We start from the raw sequence: 19,790 nt of genomic DNA, 5'->3' as shown, positions 1-19,790 counted from the left end.
CTAGCTAAATTTTATCAAACTTCTCCTTTTCAATGCATTTTACAGGCTTTGACAGGAGAACATGGAGGTATTTGGATTTAGAGAGAACAAAGCCATGGTGGAATAATGTCAGCAGGGAAGTTTGCTGGGTCTGGAAGCTGTGAAAATTCAGGGATGGTCTGATTTTCTCTATGCAAAGGAGATGTTCTAAGAAACCTCTAACTTTGTCCTGCTGACTTTGCCCCCGAATTCAATTCCATTTCACAACACCAAAGAGGCAGCAATAAAAGCACAGTGCCCTGTTCTGGTTCCATGGAGTGTGCTCTGGAATTCCAGGCTTGGGATGGGTCTGTGGGGGTGTGGGTGTGCACAGCCACAGGTATTCAAAATCCCAGAGAAATGCTTCCAAGGAAAGGAACTGCCACCCTCTCCTTCCTTCCTTCCTTCCTTTCTCTGCCTCCTCCCCATCTTGGTAACCTTAAACTTATAGAATGTGAGAACTATCTCTTTTTATTTTAAAACTCACTGGGAGTAGTATTTGGGATTGAATCCCAGTTGCCTTTGTTTATTCAATACTCTCAAATACAGGAAACAACTCCTCAGCTGATGGAGGTTTAGTGGATCTCTCATGCTCTGAAGATGATGGGTAACTTCCTGAGCAGCAACTCATCCTGCTGGGCTGCTTCTGACAAGGAAAACTGACAATACAGTGATTTTCTAACTAATATTTCTAAGTTTTTAAAGCTGTTGCTATGGATTTCCTTTTTTCTACTTATTTTTATGAACACAACTTCATAGATTTTCTCAATCCAAAGCCATGCTGTATGAAATTCTCCCACTTCTGGTAGAAAATTCTCCATCAGCAGCTTTAATGCACAAAGATCTGACCAAGGTACACAAACTCACAGTGTGTATCCCACATTAGTAAAACCTGAAACACTCTGAAATGAGCTGTTTTACCTGTAACTTCCAGTTTGTCACCAGTGACTTCAGCCTTCAGATAAATCCTTCCTCTCTTCTCTGTGTGGTCCATGCCACAGAGGCTTGGGACATTTATCACACATTGCTTGTGAACGTTCATGTCACAGGCTGTGGGCATAAAAATGGTTCAGAGACCCATGAGAAGGTAAAAATTTAGTGAAAATCTATTAAAAATGACAATTAAGACTAAATGCTTAATTATTGGCAAGACTTTCAGATTACAGCTGCCTGGTTTTCAGCCAAATGCCACAACTGGTTCCCATCTTGCAATACGTTCTGTAGAGGGTTAATACAACAGAAAATAAAATCATCTACTTCAGAAAGCTAAACATATCATTAATGGAGTGCAAGGGGGGGAAAGTGAAAATGGAATGAAGACTTGCTGGGAATATGACTAAAAACCAGAGCATTCACATCAGCAATGAAGGAAGGCAGGTTTAATTGATTATTAGGTTTTGATAGTGGGAGTTTTCCAAATTAAACATAAGGAAAACACCAGACCCTGACTAGAAACTGAACTGAAACTCCAGTCTTTGAGAGTGAATTCACCCAGACTGGCTTTCTCAGAACTGCCACGACAGAGGCTCTTCAGCCACATCAAACTGAGTACACCATGTTCTCAGCAGAAGAGGTGATTTTAATTACTAAGTTATTATAGTACTGAAACATCCACTTGAAATATACCAGGACTATAAATAGCTGACATTTGAAATTGTGTTTTCCAGAGAAATGAAGTAAGAAGCTGTTATGCAGGGCTTCCACTCCCTTTCCAGAGCACCCCTTTGGCAGCAGAAGGAAACTTCACTCACTGTCACATTTCATCCCCTGGTGCAGGAGCCCGTAGAGCAGGGACCCACAATGGTCACAGAAGGTGGGGCTCCCATAGGTGTGGATCTTGAACTTGTGCTTGCTTCTGGGATCCTGCAGGGAAAACAAACACAGATTCTAAATCCTGAAAGATAAATTGACATACCTTTAATTTATTACTTCAAATACCAAAAGCTTTCCAGCTTTGCAAATTATGCTGCAGGAAAATACATTTCAGTGTGTAGCTTGTTCACAGTGGTACCTGCATTGGCACAGGCATGTTGTCCTCAGTTCCTAATTCTCCTTTTTATGGTGCTGTAAGAAAAAATGTGTCAGCTCAGGCTTGTTGCCATGATTTATGGACACTAAAATTCATTGACTGACTGCTCACATACATAAAGTTTAATGGCAGTGTTCAGTCTGCGGCTGAAGACTCACAGACTAATTACAGAGTGTTATTGTCACTGTTCTGAAATGACACAAAATACAGCAGGAGAACTGGGAAGAAACTGTTCATGGGCTAATCTGGAACACAGTTCAATGACTGTAAAATCAGGATGTTACAGATGGGATCATCTTGAAATGCTGCAACTTTATAATCTCTGTTGTTGTGAATGAAAGGGAATGAATTCTAACTTGGCACATGGCAAATATTTTACAGAGATTGCTGTTCCCATCTGATTTTTGAGCAGAGAAACCTAAAAGAGTGAGGACATTTTAAGGCCGCCAACAGCTTGGAAATGTTTCCTAATTTAGGCCCAGTGAAAGGGAATACACCCAAATCACTTAAACACTTGACACATCCAAAGGCATCTGCTGTTTCTGTAGGAGTAAGGGTCCCCTCTGGAAAACCAGAAACATTTATTTCAGAGGAAGAAACCACATTTTCCATATGTTCACCAACGCCAGGCTCATCCCAGAGCTCCAGATGTGCAATGCCAAAGCAAACGTGCTGATGGCCCTTCCTGTGCACACCCTCCTTATCCTCAAATCCTTCATGACCCCTCCCTGCTCCAGCTGCATTTCAGTCAGAACTATTAAAATGTTTCCCTTCCATCCACATTTTGCATTATACCTTTGAATTGGGTAAGAACTGTTAAATTGTCTTAGAAATATACTGATTTTTAAAATTTACCTGCCTATCAAAGCTTTCCAAAAAAATCAAAAGGGAAGGCCAGCACGTTACTCAAAAGGGAAAACCTGATGACTCTTTCCTCAAAATGAAAAGATCTCTCTAATATAAGGGCTTTCTGAAGAAATTTGGGAGCTTTGATTAGTAATTCTCACAAAAATATGACTATGAGAAGGCAAAAATTTGCCTTCAAATTTTACTATTTTGCTGTAATTACCCTTTGTGAAGGTTTTTAGTGTTTTGATAACATTCTTCATGTGAATTCATTTGGTATTGATTCTGAGTTTTGCAGTAATCTATAACCACTACTTTTCACTGTATGGAAGGAAATCATAGAGCACTCAGGATAACAAGCAAAGACTTTACATCACAAATTCAAACTGAAACTATTTCAATAATTCTGCTCACTGTACAGCCTGAGACACGAAATGCAAACTGCTACCAACTGTATTTATTTTGTAAACACAGTGAACCTCAATGGAGTGACAGCCAGGGCTCCAGAGAACATCTGTTTCATTATTTATTAAAGGCTCAGCCACAGGCCTGGTGGCTCAGGGTCATGGGAACGTGGCTGTGCAGAAGGGCTCTCTGGTGGCTCAGTGACTATGTGCCTTCCAAACAATTTAAACCACAATTGGGAAGCTAATTCTTCCCTAAATTGTTTTGTTTAGATGACAGAAGGGGACTTGTTGCCTTATAAATATCTACACTTGAACATGACTCTGGTAAGACATCTGTGGCTGAGAAGGACAAAAGCCACAGCTCCTAAGAATGACCCTGAATAAACAGAGTTTTAAAGTTGTGTTTGACATCTGGCACCAGTGCTGTTTATGAGTATAAAGTAATGGTATAGAGGGGAAGGAAATTATTACAGTCAATGCCTACTAAATACATTGAACCTGCATATTATACTGAAATTATGGAACAATGACAAATAATTTCACTCCAAACAATGGAATGTGCCTGTAATTAAGTTAAGCAGGGGCGTGTGTGGCTTACAAATGTTGTGACATGTAAGGACAATGTTCTGCACTTGCTGAGAACCAGCACAAGTGAGGGCTCATGCCTGACTACAAAGCTCTGTGTGGCTACAACATCCCAGGAAAAGCATTCTTAGAAAACAACAAAAACCAGCTACATGAATAAATAAATAAATCAAATTGGATCAAACTTTGGAGTTGGCCCTGCAGGACTCAATGAGTATCATGTGAACCCCTGTTTGCTTTCTATACTGAATCTTAGTTTTCTACCCGTGTTTGAAAATTCCTCTGTGGGGCCTTTCAAATCAACAATCTTGATATGAATTAGATTTTGTAAGGAGAAGCAAAATGTTCTGACTATCTATTATTAGCTATTATTATTCTATCTGCACACACAAAGTCCTTCATTACAAGAAGAGGACAATGGAAAATAGTACCAAAACTACTCCTGAACTGGAAACTTTGTAGGAAATCTCTCTTTAAAGATCCCTTTAATAGAATGTTCCTAAAAAAACACTTAAAGCCTGCCACATAAGAGAGTACACTCTTCATCAGTGTTTTATCCTATTTTCTGCTTCAATCCCATGTTTTTTGGTTGGTTTTTTTTGATAACTTGAAGTCCAGAAAATATTCTTATTTAAGAAGCAAGTCCAAGACCATCTAGAGAAAGCCAAGAGATCACTATCAACCCATCACAAATGACAAAAGTTTTCATCTTATTCCCATATTTACAAGGATTTCTCATGCACTCAGAAACACCCTTGAATCTATACCTCATACTTTAATTACAAGCAATCATATTAATAATAATTACTACATCACCAGCTGTAATTACTTGTATTAACAGCAATTATTTTATCAGTTGTTAATACAGGTTCATACTTCCCAGTGTTAAATATGCATTAATGAACTTATGTGCATCATAGAGGAAATCATCTTATCCTTAGTGATTTTTTGGCTAAAGGCAAACTACGGAGCTAAAGGAAAGCTCCTGTAAATTTTCTTCAAACATCCCTTTTTCCATCAATGTAAACTTTCAATAATTCCCAAAGCAGAGCTGGCAGCCCCATTTTGTAGTAAACACAGGGAGCCAAGCCAGGATCTGACAGATGAACTGCCAAATAATGGCTGCTATTTGCAGGAGAATTGAACTTTGCATTAAACTTGGCATAGATTAATTGTGAAACTCCAAAGGGAAAACCTACTTCTGTTTCCAAAATCCATCAAAGTTCTGAGGGGGGAAAGTGGCATTGGGAAAGCACTGGGCAAGTACCTGTTCAGCAGTGACAGATGATGTGCTCTATTAAAATTTGTGTTATTTTCCTGCTAAAAAGTGAATTCTCCAGTTCTCCATTTTTGTAAGTACAACTTAATGCAATACAGTGCAATTAACTGGGATAAAAACTTCTGGGCAATTGACATCACAGACATTTAGGTATTTTTATTTGAAAAACCTTTGAATTGGCAAAAATTTAGCTCTGCATTTGCATGCTTTCTAACAGACTGGGGTTTCAGAGCCTGCAACGACACACATGGGTATAGCATCCCTGTAAAGATGAACCAGGCATCTACAGCCCATGAAGCTCTGCAAAAATCAGAATATTATCCATCAGTCTCAAAGCTGAGATGTGATTAAGAGAGGAGCAGCCACAGAGGGAGGGATCCACCAGGAGAGGGTTGCACACACTGGCTTCAGGTGGAACGACTGAAAAACCCAAAAGTGGAGCAGAAACAAAACAAATAATGAGTTTGCAGAAATGGCTTGTTCAGAGGGGTTCAGCCAGGAATCCTGCCACACTCCAGCAGAGGGAAGCAGAAGAACACAGAGGCATGTCCCCAAACCCCACACATTTTCCATCTATCTACTGCCTCTGAGATACATCCTGCCCCCCTGCCTCCATCCCTGCCTTCCTCCTTTGTTTAGCACAAATGAGCCCATTTCCTTTATTGAACAGCAATGGAAAGCACCCCCCTGTGAGGAATCATTCCATAATTTCTGTGTCTCTGAGGCGGGGGTGTGCAATAATTGAAAGTGCATGGTTAACCAGCAGCACATGTCACACTGTGCCTTAACACAGCACAAAACAGCTCAGGAGCAATACAGCTCAGAATTCTTCCTAAAAGCTCCCTTTTGAGCAGGATTTTATTCCCCCTGATAGCAACACTGAACCTGCTATAATTCTGCAGGCATTAAATCACCACGTTGCCTTTAATTTGAAAACATACAAACCCCACTTTGTGTGATGGTGCAGCACTGGAGGTTTCACATCAGATTATTTATTACTTGGGAGCTTTTTTTCATGGGATGCAACTCAACTGTGCCAACAGCTGTGTCAGGAGGGCCAAGGATCCACCCTGCCCTAAGGTCCCTTCCAACCCAAACCATTCTGTGACTCTGTGACCTGTCAGTGCCAGAGCCTGGGCTGGTGATTGAGTTGTGAGGAAAAAGGAACATTTTCAGTCATAATGCCAACACATGAATGGTAACAAGGTGTTAGGCAGGAGATAAGATTAATTTATTAAAAATTGCCTATGGTTGGTGCAAGGATTTCTTTTTCTCCTACCCGAACAGCTATTTTTATGATCATGAAGAAGCAAAAAATGCAAAAGTGCAAGTGGAAAAACAGAAAAAAATTTTTGGAGAAACAGAGAATTATATTTTTCATTACAAAAAAACCTTAAAGCAGTTCTGCAGATGAGTTGTGAGGTACCCAGGTTGTATCAGGGCCTACTACAACAAAGAACAATTTTGTGTAAAGAAATGCAAATGTACCCAAATTTCCATATTGTATTTCCATAACAGAACCACAAGATTATTCTTCATCCCCAGTCAAACTTTCATATATATATGTAGTTACTAATTTAAAAGATGTACAGGGAAAAAAAGCTTAACATTTTCAAACTACTTCACTTAGACAAAAGAAAAAATAATTCCTGAATGTCAGTAGCACAAATTGTGGCATGTTTGTGTTTCTACTGAAAACAGGGGTGACAATATATTCCATATATGCAAAACAACTCACAAATTGTTGCAAGAGACAGGAGGTCACTGTTCCTCTTTACCAAGGGAAAAGCCCAGAAGGACTGGCAGGTGTTTTCCCCACTTTAAAACACAGCCTTTAACCATTCCCTGCTGTGAGAGCACCACTGGATCCTACATCTTTCCTTGTCCCCCCTCCAAATATCCTCAGAAGCATGGATCTGCTGCAGCAGATCGATGAAACCACTGCAATTTGTACTGCACATATTTCCCTTAAAACAGCTCCAACTTCCCTGAGTGAATACCCAGTTAATAAAACATACTTGAGAATATATTTGAGTGTGGCTTGCTCTGTACAAATCCTACATTCAGCCCACGCTGTCCTCAGGCAAATCTCCCTCTCAGATCTGGAGGTCTCCAGCTTTTCTAAACACTTTCCAAGCAGTGACTACAATATTCAGGATCCTGCTCAGATCCCACACCTGTCTGAGACATTTTCCTCTGTTTGCTATTTATTTTTGCACTGAGAAAACAAAAATATTGATTGGTGATTTGCTCTGCATTTTAGTTTAAGAAAACAGCTCCAGCTTTGAAGCTGCAAGAGCCAAGGAGCCAGATGTGTCTACTGGAAATAACTTCCAGGGCTTAAAATATGGTTTCTGTCATCAGAGCAAGGAAGAGGAAAAAGTCCTTGTTTAACTGCTCACCAGCTTTGTTCTTCCCTGGCTGAGAGAGTCTGGGAGCAAAGAGAATCTGAGGCTCTTGGGAATGATTAAGATCATACAATTTTTTAATATAAAATGTAAAAATGCTTAAAGTTTGTTTGAGATTTTTCCCTCTCAGACCTGCAGTGCAGAAAAGTTTTATTACTTTCAGGAAAGTGCAATAAAAGATGAGACTTCAAAATCAGACTTCTACTGCCTCAAAATCAAAAATACCCCAGAAGGGCTGAGGCTGGCTGGGATCTCTGAGATCCTGAGCCCAAACTGGGCTCAAAGTGGGGCAAATCAGCAGGGTTTGGTTCATGGGGTTACTCCTCCCCAGCTGCAAGACACTTCAGAGCTCCAAATCCACCTGCCAAGCACCCAAATAATTTTTTTTCCAGGCTGACACACCAAGAGCTCCTTCCTGCTGTGGAGGAGGACAGGAATGGCATGAGTGTGCTTTCCTACGTGGTGAGGAATTACAACCAGGCTCTTTCCAGGAATCTTCCTCCAGGCAGAATGTGAAGTTCAGAGTGACTCAAAGGAATAACTTGGAGAAAGAATTCATTCATTCAATCCCCTGACACCTGGAGGATGGGAAACCTGAACATACTGGGAGGTGCTCAGAGCATAAATAGAGTTGTATTCAACTCTACAGTAACAGTGTAAGATACTGGTGGGGTAGGGAAATAAAGACTGAGCAAAAATAGCAAAAAGACAGGAGATTTAACCTTTGCAAACCCTGCTGTGCCTCTGCCAGACTTGCACCAGCACCTGAAAGCAGCTGCAGCACAGCAAGTTCAAAATCCAGCCATGGCTCCCTGGCCTCGAGGGTTGGGATGGCATTCAGAAATGAAGAATGATTCTCAAGGGCTGCAGAAGAAAAGACTTTCATGATTATAAATGACACCCCAGCCAAAAATGACAACAAAAATCTCTTTTCCAGTTGTGCTAATAAGACCACTTTTATTCTTCACAACTCTAAAGAGAATTAAGAAAGTAAACAAACAGAAAAAACCCTGTCTTTAAAGAAAATTGAAATTTTTCAACCAACTGTTTCTTCCCTGTAATTGTATAGAAGAGCACAACGTGAGTAGAGTTCAAAATGATTCAAAGACACATTTTTCAGTCCCCTCCTGGAATTCACAGAAAATTATTATTTTTAATTAAAAGAAACAGGTGGTCATTGAATCAACTGATTTTGATTGCTGCCTTTTGTTCATGTTCTTCTTGTATAGAATAGAACTGATTGAGTTGGCAAAGGGAGAAAGAAGAGCTGCATGACTCTACTCCCAGGGATTTGTAATTTCCTAATTACTAGAAAGACACATAAATCCGGAAGGGACTCGGTGTTTACTGGCTATTTTTTCTTCATTCTTTTTTAATGAAGAAACTGCAGTATAATTACAGAAAGTGCACAAACAAAAGATCCTGTTAGAAAATTATTCATGACTAGGAGAAAGGGAGAGAGATTTTGTTTCAGATACAACTCACCGTCGTGTTGCTGTGTACAAATCATTTCACTAAAGATGAAATCCAGGGGTCTGGATTCAAAAGGAATTCTAGAAATCCAGAGACAGTCTGTATATGTCTTGCCTAAACCCCCTCATTTACTGGCTTTAGAATTTTGTACTTTGTTAATTAATTTGTTGAACAGGTACACTTTTCAACACAGAGCACCCTTTACACCTTGAATACATGTCACAAAATACAGGTTAAACTGATCAGAAGCAAGAAGTAATTTTAATAAATTTCTGCTGTACAGAAGTGTATTGCTATTTCTCCATAGGTACAATATGGTGATTTGTCCAATATTCCAAATGACAGTGGAGTTTCTATGCTTTCCAATGGATCTGCAATGGGGTTGGATGCAGTGATAAAGAACTTAATTGTGTGACATCAGGTTGCATGAGAATTATTCTATATTAATATACTTCTGTACAATAATGTCTCATCACTTCTTAAATATTTCAATATATTTGAGTACAAGACCTTCCCATCATTTCTTAAATATTTCATTACTGGCCAATTTGCTCATGATAGAGATGGTACAACTTTGTTTTTCCTCATTATCCTCAGCTGGAGCTTGTATCATCCATCTCTCATTCCCTTAAACAGAAAATTAAAGGAGGTGAAGAAAAATCACAAAAATCACCTGGAATGCCCCATTTCCCTGCCAGAGTGGTGACCTGAGGGCAGAGGCATCGGGTCAAACAATTCAACTTGTGCTGGAGCTGGATGGTGTTCCTACAGGGAATTGTATGAACATTGATCCAAGAATTCTGGGGGAAATTGGACTGGCTCCAGCCACCCTTTAGGGAGCAATCCCAGCCCTAAATGAAGTTCACTGCTGGCAAATTAAAGCTTCAGGAAGTCTTTGTGACCCCAAACTTCCTGACCGCAGCCAACGGCAAAACCCACAGAACTCCAGCTTTCATTTGTAAAGCCAAACCTGCCCTCAGCTACTCCTCTCTAAGGTGGTTTGAATGAAGGTTTTTACAACCATGGAGTGATAGATCCCAGCCCAGAATCCTGAAATGATTTGCCAGAAACCCCCAGAGCACAGCGGGAGCGGCGCTGTGAGCGCGTGTGGAGATGCAGCTCGCTGAGCTGCTGCCTCTGAGCTGATTCAGTATGCAAGGCCCTGAATAATAACTGGTTCACATTTCCCACTCCTCCTCCGTTTTCCCCTCTAAAATGCTGAAGAACCCACCAATTTATAAAGGCACACCTTACTTGTTCTCACTAAACCCTTACCCACCTATTTACATCGCTCCTTCTCTTCTTCCCACCTCCCACAGCAGCAGCTGCACACTCCAGGAGATCTCCAAGGAAAAACATTTTTATGTCCGGATGCATTGCTACCAAACAGGAACATGCAGCATCCATACACACACCAACATGTGCTCCAAAAGCTGGAGCTAACCCCACGAACTGCTGTACAGATTTGTCTGTGGGAACTGAGTGCTGCAGGAGGGTGTTCCCTGTGCAGTGAGAAAGAAATCCAAGGAGAAGTTGGGCTGTCCCAGGGAATTACACAGAATCAGGGAACATCCAGTGAGACACTCCTCAGAGCTTTGCATCTCTCCTTTACTTCTATTTCAAGTTAAGAATTGTTATTTTTCTGGACACACTCCACTGGAACCCTGCATTGATGTTTCAGCAGGTATCACATCCCTGCCAATCACACACAAGCTAATAAATACATTTTAAAATTGTCCTGCCCTTTACAAAATGACCCATCTGTTTATTCTGGTACAATGGCAAAACAGCACTGAACTGAGCAGAAAAAACCAAAACAGAAACATCAATTTTTGAAAAGTCTGAGAAATTTTTGGTTCAGAATCAGTCAGAATTTCACAACTCAACAGCTCCCTCACACAAGAACCTGTGGGGTGGCCTGCTGCTTTTCATTTGACAAACTTTATTAGACAGACATGAATCTGAAACACCCGAGCAAATTGCCTTCAAAAGTTACTCACTGAATAATTCATTTTCTTGCCTGATATTTTATACATTGGTTAAGCACCAAAATAAAGGCAGGAGGGAGGGTAAAATATGCATAATTTAAACCCCCATGTCTCTGTTCTGTTCTGCATCTCAGCTCTGTGTTTTCAGGGGTATGAAGGTTACCACCTATAAACCAGGCAGACATGTCACCACACGGGCAGAATTTTGTCCTTCAGAGACAAAAACTCCATGAGAGATCTCTACCTACAAATCCCATCAATGATTGAAGGGTTTGATTCAAATATGTCTATCTCCAAAAGTGCAGCTCAGTGTGAAAAACACTGCTCTCAATAAATCATAGCCATGATCACACCATGGGAGATGCTCAGGCAGAGTCCTTGGATGGTCTTTTACATTGTATAACCACTCAAACACTATTTATTTCTGCATGGAACAGATGTTTTTCCATATGTCTAAATAACCCTTCTTCAGAAAAGTAACTCAAGCACATTAAATTTTGCAGACCAAGGAATATATACATCAGACTCATTAGTATTTTTAGAACATTTGGGATCCTTTCTATAGGGAAGTCAGTATTTCTCATTGTAAAAAGTCACTAATCCTACTCCTCTGTATAAAACATAAATAGGCAGCTAAGAGTGAATGTGCAAGATGCTCTGACATGCTTTAGCACTCAGATCCTGACCTTACAATGGCAGAGATCCCAGCCAAGCTGTCTGGCCCATAATATTTATCCATGCCAATGTAGCAGTTGCTATTTATTAGCCAATTAAAAATTCAGAAAACACTATTGAAACTGGAAAAAAAAGTTAATGGTACACAGTAAAACCGCTGAAAGAAGGACAGGTTTTTAGCACAGGCTCCTGGTCCACCAACATCTGGCAGCTCTGTTTGTGCTTTAAACCCAAAATTCGATGCCACTCTCAGGGAGAAAAATGTTTCACTGAGAACACAGCTGAGGGCACACTCAGATTAAAAATAAGAATTGACACAAATCTGTCCCTTGAGTCGAATTTGACCCTTTTGAGGTTTTCTAATCAAAAATCTGAACACAATAAGGACTGTTTAATCACATCAGAGGAGTGCTGGGAGCCCTGGAAGAAGGATCTCCTCAGGGCTGCCATCGCCGCGTTGCTCCAGAGCTGGATGAGCCTGAACACAGCATCAGGAAAAGTCCTCACAGCATTTAGCAATGAATTATAATGAAATCTATAAATATTTAATGTCTGGCAATTAACTCTGTCCTCTTCAAAGGGGAAAAAAATAAAAGGAAATATGGAAAGGCTTCACCAAACCATTTAGTAACATGGCAAATTCCTCCCCCAGCTATTTCGAGTGTGCCCATCCCAAAACCAATCCATGGACACAAATTTCAGTAATAAGCATTTTTCCTTCTCCTTCTTTAATGAGAGTGTTTTTCTCAAGGCTGCTGATGGTAAAGGAGCTTCCCAGATTACACTGAAGGCTCTGGGTTTGGAAGAAAGCCTGCACAGAAACGTTTTGCTGGCACAGTGCTCCCAACAAAGGGAAGGCGAGTTTGGATTCCTACTTTTTATTTCTCAGAAATCACTTTGTGGGTAAGAACATCCCTCAGAGGAGCCTCTGATGATGAAGATCTCGCTGCAGAAAACACTTCAGTGTTCACCCACACTAGGGCAACATGAACCTTTATAAATATTTCATTTTCCTTGTTATTTGGAACATAAACTATAAAACCACGGCCAAACTCTCCAAGAATCCTCATCCTGTGACGCTGACTGTAACAGTTCTTGATTTTACAGGTCAAGTAAGACTCTTCAGCAGACATTCCTCTTTCCTCCTCCTCCTCCTCAGCCTGAGAGCTCCCAGTCAGTGTAAATTTATGGTGTCCTCAATGCTGCTGTGCCTGTCATCCATCATTGCTGAAGTCCATCTTGACTGCTATCAGGTCTGTTTTATAGTGAAAACATATATGCATGAGCAACAGACCCAAAAAATACCCCAAAAAAAGAGTGAAAAATACATAAAAAGCTTTAATTTAATAAATAAATAGCTTTTTTTTTTTTTTTTTTTTTGTTCTTTTTACAAAGGGGAAACGTTGTGTCGTTTTGGCTCCATCCTCATTTCACAAAATTCAGTCACCAAACACATACAGGGAGTCCCTGCAATGACAACTGCAATTACAACTGTAATTAATTTGCCAACACGAGGTTGGACACTTGTCTGCTGGTTGCATCATTTATCACTTAGATTCAGCCTTTAGCTGGGAGCTCTGCAGGCTGATATTGCCACAGAGGAAATAAAAAATTGCAAAGACCTTATGTTCTATTCAGAAAAGGTATTCCAGAGCAATGTTTATCAGGATTTCAGCAGGCACCCAGGAAAATTGCTTGCATGGATGGCAGCAGAGTAAGGGCATTATTCCTCATCTGCAAGTAATGTAATTTTTTAAAAGAAGAAGAAAAGAAACTGCTCTTCCTCTGTAATACCAATCTACAGATTAACAGAGGCTTTTTCTAGTACTGCCAGCTAAGCCTTTGTAAGGCTGCATCAAAAACAATTATTAAAATTAATCCCAGGTACAAATGGAATTGCATAATATTAATCCTGCCGAAAGAAAAATCTGCAAAAACTGACACGAGGAGCAAAGAAAACACCTTTGAAACCCACTTTTGCCAACACTGGTGAGGTGCTGTGCCTGCAGGAGCAGAGGAGCAGCACTGGTGGCAGGCAGGGGTCCCTCCTTCCTTCTCTGGTGGCCACTTTGGCAGCACAGACATCCACATCTGGACATCCACAGCTGATCAAGAAGCAGCTAGAGGTGGTTTTTTAGTTGGAGATTAAACTAAATTTAAAACCCTGGGAGAAAAATGCTTCCATGACGGACTGCACTATGTGTACAAGATGGAAAAACCTAAATGCAAAGCAAATATTAATGAATTAGCAGCCAGAAATTACAACTTCAGGGGTCCTTAAGAAAATTCATTTCATCCCAGAAAACATGTCCTCACCATTACATGAGGCAAACCCAAGGAAACAATAATGTGTGCCCTCCAGATGAACTTTTACATTTCAGAGACAACAAATGGTTTCAGATAATACTTTTACAATGTGCATAATCTAAATTATTAGATGGCAACATAATGCAATTAGCACGACAAAGCTTAATACTAATATAAATCCTTCTGTTACAGCTTATATTGAGAATTTAATACTCAGGAAAAAATCTGTTCATTGCTCCTCACTGGGCCTTTGGTTTTTATAAAAATAAATTTATTGATGGGTTTTAAGTTTGCATGGAAAGCTTCATCTGTTGAAAGAAACCAAAGATGCGCTGCATCAAGCAGATACAATATTTAACTGCATTTTATTCCCTGTGCTGGACAGAGATCAGAGGTTTTGCACAACAGAGCTACAACCATGGTGCAGAACTGTAGTTCCTCTGACCTAGGACTGCCAGGAAGTGTCTCTGATAGAGGGGATAGGGGAAATCCATAAACTTCAGCAAGTGGAGAGGACAGAAGACACAAAGGTGTAGGACTAAGCCTCATGTGACTGCTACATTTCCAGTCAGATTCAGGGCATCTCCATCAAATTCATGGAGTGCTTGTGCAAACAAAAAAAAAAATACCTGACCTGGTACAAAGGTACAAAGATTTGATTTTTTTAATTTTTTTTTAAATTCAGATAAGATCAACATGTCAACCTCTTTCCCACATTTTGGTCATTCCTGTTCACTCAAGATCATACCTAAGTGTTAATGCTCCTTAGATTTTTGTTAGAGCTCTCTCCACTGCCCTTTTCTGAGATTTATGGGCAGCTTTAGTGCCTTGAAACAGTGGCAGGGACAATGACAAAGCACTTCTCTGCTCCAGCACACTCAGCCTTTGCAGGTGCCTTTGGAATCTGACATATTTTTGAAGCCAAAAGTGGTCGCTGACTTTGCACCTCCCACCCTTGGGATTAATTCCAGACAAATAATGTGGGACATGAGCTATGGAAGGGCAAACCTCAGCTCAGCCACGAGGCACAAATCATCCATTCCACAAAGAGGGAATCTGCCCCACAAATGAGGATTATTCTGGCTGCACAGCAGGGCTGGAGCTGCTGAGAACGAGCTGCTCAAGCACTTTCTGCACATGAGCTGCTGAGGAAGGAAAGGCCACGCTCTGGAGATCCTCTGACTGCAAGAAGTTATCTGAGAATTTCTAGCAGCCCTTCAACACAAGGAAATAAATTTATCTGGTACCAGAAACACCACCAGCAGCCCCCACTAAGTCAGCATTTCTGCTGGCAGGCAGAGCAGCAGCAATCCCCATCTCAGCGTGCGTTTGGGGAGAGGCAAGAGTCTGACCCACCTTGGTGAGGACTTACTCTGACATGCAATCAAAGCCAAATCAAACCCAATTCCCAGCCTAGACAGACTTTTCCTGCATCTCTGCCAATTATTATTGCTGTGCTAAAGATTCTCCTCCAGCACTGCAACAGATTTTGACTTAACATTAAACACCCTGCCCTGGGTTATTGTGAGCAGGGTGACAAAAGTCTAAAGCACAAGAAATCCCACAGCTGATCATGACTGACTGCATCTGGCACAGAAATCTATACAAATGCATTATTTAAGAAAAAATAAATTGCAGCTCGGAAATAAGATCAGTTCAAGATGAAACCAAAAGGTAGTTTCATAAAAAATATCAGTTAGAAAAGTAACATTAAATTTGCAGTAAAATGAAACATGGTTACAACATTAAAAAAGTAATGATAGTGTTAAGTATTTACAAAATCATATTGTCACTCCTAAGCTAAACATGGTTTTAAAAGTGGTTAAAACAAATGTGTCTCTATGAACCACTATTACTTTTAGTCCCAAATTCACCAATTTGCTTTCAATTCATTCACTGCCTTCTCCCCTTGCCCACAGTTGCTGCCATTACCTTTGTGCCTGGCTTGTCAGTCACAGGATCAGAGACTGGCACCTCTCTCCTTCCATTCATCACTTCCCCATTTGCCTTCAGCACTCAGCATCATTAATTTATCAAGTCTCATTCCTTTCAACTCCCACGGCTACTTCAAGTGTGACAGAGCATGGTCTTGTGCTATTATTTTTATTTTTTTACATATTTCCTGTCAGGCAAAACAAATGAGGCTACTCTGCAGCAGGAACACAACATCAAGAGAAAAGCTGTTACCAGAGCTTGATAGAAGTTTAAGTACACGAAGTATAAACACAGCTCTATGCTGTATTATTATTTTTATTATTATTTTTATTATTGTTATTAATGGGGAAGCATCTAAAAGAACCACAGAATTTTCCCTATACTGGCAGGCACGTTCTCATCTCTGTATTACATGAGCTATCTGAAAAGATCTATTAAAGCATTTAGACATGTTTTATTACCACAGCAACAACTTTTTTTTCAATAAGTTCTTCAGAAAGAGAGTAAATTTTGAGCCTGTCAACCAGCAAAATAAATTGTCCAACAGAAAACAGCACCAGCCAGTCCAGCACAATCCAGTTAACTTATTAGTCAATGCCAGACACGGTGGAAATCTTCCCCACAGAGTGATCTGGGCAGCCTCAAAGGTCACAGCAAAGCTGGGTTTTGACATGCCACACCAGATTCCCAGAGCAGAAGCTGTACCAGAATAGCCAGGGTTTTTTTTTTTCAAAATTTTGCAGTGAACCACTGTTCTAGACCCTCAAAAAATAAATTTTAAAAATGCAAAATAAAGTTTTCCCACATTTTTGGTTTTTTTTAATCAATAACAAAATAATTCAATTTGGAAGGCACTGAACTATTTTCCAGAGATTTTACATTATGCAACTGACAGTCCTTTATCAGCAAACCAGTCCATACCTGAGACTAAGAGAAAGAATTACAACAGGTTTGATCAAATATGACATTTATCTGTGCAACAGCCACCAATGAGCCACTTATTCCACAGATAAATACAGATGCCATGAGTCAGATTTTCTCTTCCTTATTATTTTTTGTATGACACTGCATTATAGATAAGAAAGAAAAAACACCTGAAGTCTCACCCTGCAAAAAGAACAATTCCCAAACGCTCCATAAATAAAACTCAACCAGTTCACATGATGGAGAGATATTAATTTGAAGTCCCACATCTGTGCAATTTTTTTTCCCTATTTTTTATGACATGGTTTCATTATTGCACTCTAGGGCTTTGGCTGGGCCCCACTGTCTGCTGGTGATCCATGGGTGGTGAGAGAGGTTAATAAAATACAGACTTAAAACTGTACAAGTGACTTTATCCAAGCCCTTGGCTGATCATTTTTATCATTTTTCCTCTACCCCCAGCTCCTCTCTCAATACATTCACCCCTAGTGTCTGACTTCTGCTCCTGATGCAGCTCAACCTTCTGACTCACTGAACAATTTCCTTTTTAGTCTGGCTTTAGTAGGTTCAGTCCCAACACTCACAATCAGCACAGATATGCTCAAGAGTCTCTTAAAATACGCAACATTGTGAGACTTAATTTTTTAATGTGCCATGGTTGAGAGGCCTCAGTTTAGAAAACAGGTTATCACTGAGTCAAGCTTTGATTTTGCAGAGAATCAGCAATGCACTTCTTGTAACAGCAGCGCTTCCCAACAAACACAGAGACTATAATTAAAGTAACACAATTAAGCAGTTTTTCTGCTTAATTGTGTTACTTTAATTCTGCCTGCCCCAAGACTGTACTAAGCAAGGATATTAAACCCAATAGAAAAAAGTTCTCATGTCTAATCAGACACAGTAAACCAGGTAAATACTTTTTAAAATCAAAGCTTTCCCTGTTAAATAAAGCAATGTTGAATACATGGACTGAAATAAAGCCCAAAATATGAATGCTGAATGTTTGTGAAGTAAGATTATATGTTTAAAACCTCCTCTGCAGAGAACTGTCTTTACATAAACTGCAGGTTAACAAATGAAAAATTACAAAAGCTGTGGATTAAAAACTCCACAGGAAAGTATTAATTAATCTGCTGTTAATGAAGACGAAACAAAAATCCTTAACCTAAAGGTTCCTATAATGCTCCTTGATAAAACATGTCTTTGTGCTCACGTATTACCAGTTTACTTATCATGCCCACAGCACCATGAAATGGAGAGTTTAGAGTAAGTAGTCAATCCAATAAAATGGTGATTTATTCTGGAAATGCAGGGTTAAATGGCAACATTGATTTGAAACACAACTCCTCCACTCAGAGAGAGACATCCCTGTACAGAGTCACTAAATGTGACAGGATTGTTTGGGGGAAAATATGGCAAAGGAACAAGGAACAGAAATTAATTGGAGACAGTAGAACTGAAGCAGAAATTTGGAGATGTCAGAGGAAGTGATATGGGAAGAGCAGGTTCTCTTTGCACCATCCTACAGGGATTGGATTACTTCTATAAATACACAAATACATAAATATACATGTGTCTCCTTTCCAACCCAAACCAATCTATGATTCTGTGACACATCTGAGGATGCTGGATCAGACTGGAACAATGATTATCCCAAGCACTCAGAACAAATTTAAAAAAAACACCACCACATCCTTATCTCTGACAATGAAGTTTTAACCAGCGGAAAAAGAAACTTTCTCAGTGAATTGGTGAGTGCCACACGACTCTGAAATCAGCATGCTGATAAGGAGATACTCCCAGATTTGGGGTCTTATGATTCCTGAAGCAGACATCTGCTTCCAGATCCCTGGGGTTCTGAATTATTTTTAAACTCTGAACAAAGAACACTTAGTACCATGTACTTCCAGTGTCACAGCTGCGTTATTTTAAGGAGACAAAAAACTTATTGGAATATTTTTTTTTAATTTTGCAATATTTTAGCTTGAAGTTATTAAACTGTCCCTTGAGGATTCAGGACCTCCTAGAAGACTCATTTTAAATATTCAGTGTCTTTCAAAGATACAGTCTTCTCACACGGCCTTGGAATAAATGCCTGAAATATCTCACTGCAATACCCCAGATGGAGCCCTTGGTTGAGGAAGGGGTTGGGTTTCTTCTTGATTAGAGAACCCCAAAATGTTCTGAGGTGAATGGGCCCACAAGGATCATTGAGTGCGACTCCAAAGGGAGCGGCCCAAAGAGGGATCAAACATAACCTTGGTGCTTCTGGCTCCAGCCAACTGAGATCATGTCAGACACCAGAAAGCTTATTCTCCAAATCTCCAACTGGAAAATTTAATCCCCATAAACATTTCCAGAGGCTGAGAAGCAAAGACCTTCTATTTTCACAGTGCCCTGTGCAAGCAGAGCAGGGGGTGCAGATCCCATTTGAGGTCAGGAGAGTGGGAATTCTCTCCAGGCCCCTGTGGGGTCCAGGCAGGACTCATTTCCTCGGTGTCATTACCAGTCTGTAAAACAGCTGTGTGGAAAGGTCCCTCCCTTGCAGGGATGTGCTGAGTGGGGAGTTGGGGGTGTCAGGCTGAGCCCTCCTGGCTGGGCTGCAGAGCCTCAGGGATGCTCAGGGATGCTCAGCACAAACCCAAACACAGCTCCTGACCCCTGGGAAACATCAGGAGGACAAAGCAGCAGATGGAATCATTGCTCTGACATGGCTTAGGAGGAAAAGTCCAACCTGGAGGATGCACTGAGTCCCCTGACATGACACAGGCAGTTTCCTCCCAAAAATTAGAAATAAGAGGCAAAGCCTCAATAAAACCTGGGCTAATATTGAAAGCCTGCTTTTGCATTTGTTAATGATTCATCGCTGACCTGATGATTGTTTCAAAGTTCTTAATGAATTCAAACTCAATTTAC

The 19,790-nt window shown here is 40.3% G+C and overlaps 1 protein-coding gene across 2 annotated transcripts in view; it reads right to left on the bottom strand.

Annotated features, from left to right (window-relative positions):
- The window catches only part of PRKCA (protein kinase C alpha), a 147,394-nt gene that overhangs the window by 52,461 nt on the left and 75,143 nt on the right, over positions 1-19,790 (bottom strand). For both annotated transcript variants that reach the window (XM_041485642.1, XM_041485643.1), the window contains exons 4-5: positions 1,770-1,881; positions 940-1,068 (exon numbers count right to left, since the gene is read on the bottom strand). In XM_041485642.1, coding sequence (XP_041341576.1) covers positions 940-1,068; positions 1,770-1,881 — 241 coding nt within the window. The remainder of the gene's footprint in view (positions 1-939; positions 1,069-1,769; positions 1,882-19,790) is intronic.

Source organism: Pyrgilauda ruficollis, unplaced genomic scaffold (genome assembly GCF_017590135.1).
Source record: "Pyrgilauda ruficollis isolate IOZ18807 unplaced genomic scaffold, ASM1759013v1 scaffold72, whole genome shotgun sequence".
NCBI classification, from domain to species: domain Eukaryota; kingdom Metazoa; phylum Chordata; class Aves; order Passeriformes; family Passeridae; genus Pyrgilauda; species Pyrgilauda ruficollis.
Note: the sequence above shows the minus strand (reverse complement) of the source record. Positions and strands in the feature narration are given on the sequence as shown.